The following is a 9,330-nucleotide window of genomic DNA, read 5'->3' on the forward strand; positions in this document are numbered from 1 at the left end:
CGTATTATCTTTCTCCTTCATAAATAAACTTTCATTTTTATTTCATTCAACTGCATGATAATAGATACATCCTATTTTCGTGCCCCAGGAATTCTTGATGAAAATAGTCCTGGGCATTATATGGCAAGCGTTGCTAATGGTGAAAAATGGCTGATTATGGATGATTTATTGCCTAATAAAATCGATGAAGTATCAACATTTCATGGAATAAGTCCTCATTTATCTATATACGTAAAATAGGAAGGAATTACAGAATTGAATTAATGTAATACCCAATAAATTTGTGCAAAATCGAATGATTAATTACAAATCATCTCATTCTGGAAATGTCATTACTTCCGGTTTCAACGCAATACTAATGAATCACCTAGAACAAAAAATTCCATAAAAATTCCTGTATAAAAATGAACTAATTTCACTATAAATATAAATAAAAGAATTTAGCACTGATATACTCGGGTATAATAATTTTAGAATTAATCCAAAATGACTAGTCAGCGAATTTATGTTTCTGAAATGTAGGTCCAGAGACATTGAAAGCTCCGAAACTAATGGTTCGATTTCAATTTCCGACTCAATGATCTGCTCAAGCTTCAATATCTTAAGACCCTCATAATCCCCAAAATCCTCATGACCTTATTTAAAATTCTGTTCTCTATTAATTTTTTTTAATTTACAATGAATAAAAAAATCTAAGCTAGGTTGAGGATCGGAATTTTTAGTTAATGAACATAAGAATTCGGCGGAATAGAAAAAAAAATTAATCGAGAAAATGTTACGATTATTGTCTTCACCTTCGATAGATTTTTTAACTTTTCATTTATATGATTCACATATTTTTTTTTAAATTATGGCGAAAGAACCGATTTTTCGAAAAAATTAGAAAAAAAATGGATGAATGAATTTAATTTTTATTGACGGCGATGGATACGACCCAGTGAGACCTACATTGACAAAAAACGATTTTATTAGGTAGATATGAGAGCAAGCGATCGAAGAAAGTCAATGGAAAAATACCACATACACACGGACATACATATGTAAACATACGTCCGGCTGCGGTTTAAAAACTGCATCTTCGATCTGCTTGGATCATACTGAGTTGATATATGACAAAAAATGGGCGACTTAAATTTGGTGGATTCCAAAGCTTCAGAGCATGAAGTAACTTGTGAATATTAAGAAAATCGGAAAAATCGGTAAAGCTGACTTTCCGTAAAAATCGCTAAACTATCTCGAAAAGTTACTAAAAAAAACGCAGTAGGGCAACAGAACGTGACATAAGTTGTTGCAATGAATAAAATCGGAAAAATCGGTAAAGGTGACCTGCGGTGTGGGGGGTTAAAGGGTGGAAAAGGGAACTAAATCCATGTGGAAAAGGTGTCTTTTTATACAACAGTCATAGGGACCCTATACGTAGTTACTAGTGGTACACTACACACGCGTCAACGGTTTTATAACAGGCGCTGATAATCTTCGCTATCGGTCTGTAATCTCCCCGATCAGTTGATTTCAGATGCTTCAGATGAAACTTCTGAAAACGAAGGATTAACCTTCTTCGGTTATCATCAATTTTGTTTCCGAGGCCATGAAATGGCCAGATGCTGTTTGTATTGGATTTTACGTGAAGAATATTCATGCGAATTACGATAAAATGATATTGTTGATGACGTGATGCAATTTATAAGTGTTAATCCCGTGTCAATTATTATTGAATATAATGGAGTGCCGTCCAGACGTGCATGGTGTCAATTTCAAGTGGAAAGGGTAAGTGATTTGTTGTGGGTGATATTAAATCATACACACTTTGTTAAAACAATGATTTTAGTGATAAAAAAGGGCTCCTCGCAGGTTTTAGGGCAGTTTTTTGATGTTTTTCATTTAAAGGTTACCCTATCGTTTGTGAGGTTAACCAAATAGTTGGAAGGTACACATAGGATATTCCGAGTGAACGGATACATCGCAAAACCCTTATCATAATCCAATTTCTAATAAAATTGTTCTTTTTTTCGATATAATTTGAGAGGACTGCTTAACCCTTTTTTAAGAATTTTCACCGAAAATTGATATTCACGAATAATTTTGAATGTTTCTCATTTGAACGACTGGTATTCTTTTGACAGTGTGATAAGAGAGAGTCTTCAAGATAAGCTCGTATCATCCTTTTTTAAATGGGCCTCGCACCGTTTTTAACTCATTCGGCTGTACAAATGTTTAGATAAGAACTTCAGAATCTAATGTTTTTTTGTCAGACCGAAATTCGACAAAATGTTATTTCTCAAACGGTTGTCTATCGAGTTGGTATAAAAACGCTGGAATCAAACAACTGCATTCGAAAATCAATCGTCGTAGTTTCACATAAATGTCTTCAAAAAAATGGCAATTTTTTTATTAGCATTTGCATTTTTAGTCTTAATGTTCCTCATAACCTCGTAATTATTTAATGCTGGCCTAATTTTTTTTCCTTGTTTGTAACATTCGGGTATCAGAATCATCTGATTATGAGATCATTATGACCGCTTATTTCTCTGAAAGTCTTTATGATCAGCAATAGTTTTTCAAATTTTCTGTGAATTTTTGTCACAAGTTATTGTTTATAATATTTTCTTTAACAATACAAAATAAACTTGTAATCAGCTTCAAATTCCCGTTATCTCAATTATAATTACATGCATTTTCATTCTTTATTTCGATACTCGATATTTAATAAAAATTGTTATTGATGTCTGTTTTCGTCTAGTTGTCTAATGGTATTACAAAATCATTTGCAGAGTACTTTTACTCCCGATGGAATTACCACCAGCTGCCACGGGAAATCCAATACATAACGCGCGTGGAAAAATGTCCTTCATACGTCGTTTGGGTCTTGGCTGCATCGTCCTAGCTTTTTTGGGTCTTCTATACGTGCCAGCATATCATTCAGCCCAAGGACCACTTGGAATAGGTGAGGTAACATCTCCCTCTGGACCTTCGTGGCTTTCACGCTACTTAGAACCCGTAGGTATGCATTCGAAAAGTTCTCCATAATGCCATAATGTAAGAATTTTAATCTCAATCCACTTGAGTCAAGTCCCAAGTCTCGGAAAATACCTACTAAGGGCTTTCCATTTTAAAAAATGACGACATTGTTTCGAAATCTTTGAATAATATTGCAGTTCATTATAGCTATTGACTTCTATATGAAATTTTCAAAGAATCTTTTGAGATTTCTTTTCCAAATTATAAATACTCAAATGTCTAATGAATCCACGCTAATTCATACTAATTTTATTATTAGCATGATACTTCTCCTTTAACAGAGATGAAAAATGAATATTTTCAAATATCTTTGATGTTTAATGATCTGGAAACAAAATTTCCAGGAATTCTTGACTGAGTTTTTTATAATACGAAACCACTTTCACAAAATGAACTCCAAATACGACTTTCCTCATGACTAATCTACAATATGAGCTTTTAAATACCGATTCATTTCCTAAAGTGCTTTACCGGTATTTTGGAAGAAACCAAGTCACAACACTTGATTCATTGGGAACAAGAAACAGTGCACAATCTAAGAATATAATTTACCTTACTCTTATTCACGCTCAACTGGAATTATATTAAATAGTAGTTATATTGCCATTTTCTCTGCAACCAAATACGATTATTCTTAATTTTTTCAAGAACGCTTATTCCATGCTGTACTTTACTCAATATTAACATCTTGCAGCGTGACATTCTCTGTTTCTCAATTTTTTATGAACATTCTTAGCATTTTCCATTAATAAATAATCTTCGGCGAATGACGACTTTTATAATGCAATTTGATTAATGGACTGATAGTACAGGTAATCGGCATGTTCAGTCTTTCAAGTGAATATTTCATAGTTCTGCGGTAACATCTATGTTGAATTCTATTTTGTTGAATTATTACAGCAGAATTACATGGTTGGACGTTCAATACATCCAGAAATTTGAACTCATACATCCATCCGCAGGATAACACAACAGTCCTGAGTCCTGATGATAGTTGCACGTTATCAGCATCGCCATACCTGTTAATTGTCGTTTGTTCAGCGGTGGATCATCAGAAGCAAAGAATTGCCATTAGAGATACATGGGCCAGCGCGACGGACATGAGTTTTTACAATTCGACTTCTGTTAAAGTTCTATTTTTACTGGGACAGAGTGAAAATGAGACACTCAATGTAAGTGTTGTTTTGAATTACTTCCTCATTGTCATTTTTTGAATAATTAATAAGCGTCTGGCCTCACTGTTGTTATCTTGTCAACACAAGAAGTGTACGTACGATTTTTGGGAATTTATCACGTTTGCTCTGGCGTTCTCGGAACTTCAAGAACTGAGCCTTTATTTCAGCCTCTTCACCTGGAGCTTTATCCGATCATGTTTTGGAATCTATGCAATCGAATCGAATACTAGTTCGCGATCACTTGTACCCGTAGCCAACTCTATTTTCTAAATAATAAACACCATTTCATTCAATGTTTTTATTATTACTGTGACGGAAATGCTTGACAGTAAATGAGTCCGGATCGGTCCAATGTGTCACAGATGTCAGTTATCAGTTTTAGTTAACAGTTATCTGAAGATTAAGGGTGGTCTACATCCATATGCAGCCAAAATTAATTTTTTTTTTCGACAAACTTACTATGGGATTGCCATGGCTGAGTCAGCCTGAGCAAAAAACTCGAAATTTAATCGAAATTTAGTGGAAAATGATCGATGAATCGACTAATTAATTGATTATATAATTTGAGCTAACGGTATAATGACCTCTTTCTAATGCCGCATGCATTATTTTGCAGAATTTGGTCTTAGAAGAGAACCAGGAGTATGGCGATATCATTCAAGAGAGATTCATCGATGCTTACAATAATTTGACTATAAAATCAGTAATGCTGTTGAAATGGGTTACAACGAATTGTCCACAAGCAACTTATCTGATGAAAACCGACGATGACATGTACATAAATGTTGATAATCTCATCAAAGCTCTGAAATCAAGACAACGGAGTAGTGATACTCTTATAGGATCATTGATCTGTAATGCACGTCCAATATTGGATCCAAAAAATAAATGGTAATGTAACTACTTACTGCTTCAAGTTTGTTTGCTGTCAGAATAGATTATTTTTTTAAAGGGAAGAAGAAACGTTATATTGTAAAAGAAATTCGAAGTTTCTAATGAAATATGTTTGTAACAGGTACACGCCGAAATACATGTTCTCGGAGAAGACATACCCCAATTATTTATCAGGGACTGGTTACGTAATGAGTTTAGATGTTGCTGTTAAATTGTACGAATCAGCATTATCCACACCTCTTCTTCATCTCGAGGATGTTTACATAACAGGGCTGTGCGCGAGAAGGGCGAAATTAAGACCAGTCGATCATCCTGGTTTCAGTTATGCTCAACGTAAATTGGATTTCTGTGTGTTGAAAAGCGCCATTACTGCACACCGAGTAGATACTTCCACAATGCACACTATCTGGAATAAACTTAAGAATAGCAATATTACGTGTCAGGAGAAAAAAGTTACTGTACAGCACAGGCATGGTCGAAACTTTGGATATTTTTCAGTTAAAAAAAGAAGTACGAATAATCGTTGTGTGTGAAAAACACAATAAGCTGAGCAGACTTCCAAATTCCATGATTCTTAGCAAGTACTGTATAAGAAAATATAACGGTCGTGTACATAGTGATTAGGTTGAGAATGAACATTTGTTTTCTAGAGTTGATAATAAAAAAGCTAGGGATCGTTAAGAACAAGAAGATAAAATATTTTTTTCCAAAACAATTATATTTTTCATTCCATAATCGTATGTAAGAGATCAATTGTCAATTAGGTGTTAGGCTTTTTCTGTAAAGTACTTACGGTAAGAAGGAATTTGTATGAAAAGCCCGTTGAGGTGCTGGTTAATTCAACTATTTCTACCAGTATTTTTTGCCTCTTGACAAAAAACTGATACTAGTGATAAATAGAAATTAGAAAAATTATATTATTAGTTAGGAACGAATTGACATGAATATTAAAAGTTTTCCCCCGATTCGATACAAAAGTATTTTAGTCTGAAACAACAGTACATACTGACATAGAGATTATGTTCTTTAGTTCATCACTAGTCTGTTATCTACGTGACGATTGATAATTGATTTGTATAAGAAATCCTGTTCCAGTACAGTTGTTAATGGTGCTATGGAGAATTGGAGTGTATACAGTGTAAAAGGTTTATTGTGATCAGATTTTTTGCGCTTCCATTCAGAGACAAAAATGGCAGCTTTGCACCTCCAAACATTGTACAACTAACATATTAGTGACTAATAACAAGTCGATTAAGCTGCTGGATTCTTCCCATTTAATTCTGGCCAAGGGAAGATGAATATTTAATATCACATAGTACAACTCGACTGTTACCTTTCCTAATATCAAAATTTCAACGGGGTAATACATTTCATACTCTTATCATTCTCTATCACGGGAAAGATGTCATTCCGACCCTGGGAGAGAGAGTGATATGGTTTTCAATTGAGGCATGAATTCTGAGGTACCGTTTCAAGTACTTCCGCAGTTAATTATGCTTGGGATTAATTTGGCAATATGTCAGAGACCTCATGTTTGAACTATCTATTGTTGGATGTGATGAAAGAGTATTATAAAATTTTCAAACTTTTACCACGTCATTTGCCAGGTATACAATGCTAAACAAACTGAAAAAAAAATTAAGTTTCGATATTTAACGATGTATATTTCGAACACGATGTGGCTAAAGTCCTTGAAATTTCGAGAATAATTTCTGTATGTACCTAACAACAGATCCTCTGAATTTGGTGTTTCTAGAGTATTGGGAAATTTTTCGAAAACACCATTAATGGCGGAAGTTCCTTCAAGGTATTCAAAAGTTCAAGCTGAATTTTTTTTTCCCGTAAATTAATAATAGTGTTAATTGATTAATTGTTGTACCTCTGACTTCAGTGATAAGTCGACTTGTTATTCGTCATTATTCCATTACTGGTTTGCTTTAGAATATAGCGAATTATCGCGGCTCAAGTCTATCAATATAAATATTTACTATCCAAGTTGACTGATCTTTTAAATTTGAATCTCTTGAATTCCTTTAAATCTAAACTGATCGTTTGATCTTCCTTGCCGAAGCCTTTTTTCCATACTATTTAATGCAGTCCGGGTCCAAGATGAGAATGAGCTAATCGAGATTATCGGCTAAGGCTCGGTTGTACTATCGATGGAACATAATCGTTGTTTCTTATTTTATCCTGCTGGTCAAGAATATTTCTAAATTTAGGTTTCAAATTGTGTTTCGAAAACCACGCCAATGACTATAAAACAATAATGGTAAAATAAAAAAAGAGCAAAAATTGTTGAACGGGGAAAATGGAAATATTAATTTCAAGGGACCTGCCAAGTTTACAGAAAAATAATTAAATACACGCAGCTTACCAGCTACCATGATGGGGGAAATTAATATATTTGACAGTCAATAACAATATAGAATCAAAATGGACTATTAAATATTACCGACGGTAAACTACGTAATTTATCGTAAACTTGACCGATCGTTTGAAATCAATATCTCGACTTACTCCTCTTCAACAATTTTTCCTCTCTTTTATAATTATTTTTTATAACCACTGGATGGGTCTCAGCACTACAATTTGAAACACAGATTTCGAATATTTACATTGAGGCTCGGGTGGATTATCTAGAAAAGATAATTCACTCCGAAATTCGGATTCCTAATTACTTTGGCAATTAATCGTTTTTTTCAATAATTGTTAGCTAGCGTTCTAGCGGTTGTCAACAACTAGGCCGTTAGATAACAATTATCGGAAAAAACGATTAATTGACGGAGTAATTAGAAGTCCCAATTTTGGAATAAATTATCTTTTCCAGACAGTCCATCCGGGCCTTAACTAATATTACAACTTCATAATATTTTACACTAACAAGATGAAGTACAAACCAAAAATTATGGCCGATACATAGTACACGCACGCCTTAACGAAGGATATGCATGACTTCCGATCATCAAAGTACGCCCTTTTAATATGGACGACTACGGATATTTAGAAATCTTTCCTTATAACACATTCCTAAGTTCTTATAAGTTCATAAAAAAATATGTTCTCCGATTAGACACGTACAGTATACAGCTGGAGGTGAAACAAACCCTTAAGTCCTTTTCCAATAAGGGAAGGTGGTTAAATTTATAATGAAAACATGCCAGGTTTAACAGGAAAAGGACTATGGACTTATTTCTTAGTAGCTAGTTTTATCTGTTATATCATCTTGCACATTTGCACTATTACCCATCCTCAGTTTTCTATGCGAAAACATATTTTGATTGCCGCTTGAGTAAATGAGAATTCTAGCTAAGGATCATATTTTGCAATTCACTCGAAACAGTATGGAGATATGAGGCAATATCCAATTTTTTCAATATATAGGTATGCTCGAGCCACGCTAACAGAAGATATTGAGGATGTTTTGCCCTGTTTTAGCCCAAATCACCGGTTTTTGAGTTTTCTGACAAATCGTTGATAGGATTAACGCGAAAAAATCCACTGTTTTTGCATTTCATCATTATTAAACAATTCCCAAAAACTTATAAACGCGCAATAATTTCCTAGCGTTTTCTTTAAACTTTTCCAGCGTTCATCGAATTTCAGAAAAAACACGGGGACATTATTGCACGCTTATGGAAACGATCAACAATTCACGAGAAAAACTCAAAACGGTAATTCTTGCTAAAGCGGCCGGAATATCCTTAAATGCATTCGGGAAATATTCACCAAGATTTATAATGCATTTATTGAATTGTGTACATTTTTTGTATAAGTAAAGAATAATTAATTCTTTTGTATAAAAAATACTGCCTTTCCTTTTTTGAGAACCAAGATTAAAGTACTTCTGCTTTATATAGTTAAAGGATGAGTCTACATAATTAACTAATTGGATATATGGAAATACGATTGTGGTATTCTGATATTCTATTCTCTCATGGTATTTTGATGCAGATGACGAGAGGTATTGCATCTTTCCTAACGGATCTACTGCATCTACTGCATCTACTAATAGTGAAACCTGAATTTTTATCAAGTGGTGAATTTTGAACTGTTCTGTGATGCCATATTTCATTACACATATTGCATCCTAATGTATCTAACGTCATAGACCATTTTAATGCACTCTTACTTAATTGAAACTTTAAGTCTCAACTTAATTGAAACTTTAAGTCTCAACTTAATTGAAACTTTAAGTCTCAACTTAATTGAAACTTTAAGTCTCAACTTAATTGAAACTTTAAGT

At 33.7% G+C, this 9,330-nt stretch overlaps 1 protein-coding gene across 3 annotated transcripts; it reads left to right on the forward strand.

Annotated features, from left to right (window-relative positions):
- Positions 1-1,080: 1,080 nt before the first annotated feature.
- Positions 1,081-7,778, forward strand: LOC105268814 (beta-1,3-galactosyltransferase 1). Of its 3 annotated transcripts, none has more exons than XM_011308652.1 (5): positions 1,081-1,767; positions 2,772-2,944; positions 3,919-4,190; positions 4,810-5,084; positions 5,209-7,778. In XM_011308652.1, exons 1-5 carry the CDS (start codon positions 1,721-1,723, stop codon positions 5,618-5,620), a joined length of 1,179 nt encoding a protein of 392 aa, XP_011306954.1. In that variant the 5' UTR covers positions 1,081-1,720; the 3' UTR covers positions 5,621-7,778. The 3 variants fall into 3 exon arrangements, with proteins under 3 accessions (XP_011306954.1, XP_011306955.1, XP_011306953.1); XM_011308653.1 differs by having other exon boundaries at positions 3,922-4,190; XM_011308651.1 differs by having other exon boundaries at positions 1,082-1,767; positions 2,772-3,001.
- The last annotated feature ends 1,552 nt before the right edge of the window (positions 7,779-9,330 follow it).

This window comes from Fopius arisanus, unplaced genomic scaffold, assembly GCF_000806365.1.
Source record: "Fopius arisanus strain USDA-PBARC FA_bdor unplaced genomic scaffold, ASM80636v1 scaffold00061, whole genome shotgun sequence".
Classification (NCBI taxonomy): Eukaryota; Metazoa; Arthropoda; class Insecta; order Hymenoptera; family Braconidae; genus Fopius; species Fopius arisanus.

What these genes read in the sequence shown, in the direction of transcription:
- LOC105268814 (XM_011308651.1), top strand. Translation starts at nt 1,721, where the DNA reads ATGGAGTGCCGTCCAGACGTGCATGGTGTCAATTTCAAGTGGAAAGG. An exon ending in ACGCTACTTAGAACCCGTAG is followed by an intron (nt 3,002 to 3,918) that starts GTATGCATTCGA and finishes GAATTATTACAG; the next exon opens with CAGAATTACATGGTTGGACG. An exon ending in TTGGATCCAAAAAATAAATG is followed by an intron (nt 5,085 to 5,208) that starts GTAATGTAACTA and finishes TGTTTGTAACAG; the next exon opens with GTACACGCCGAAATACATGT.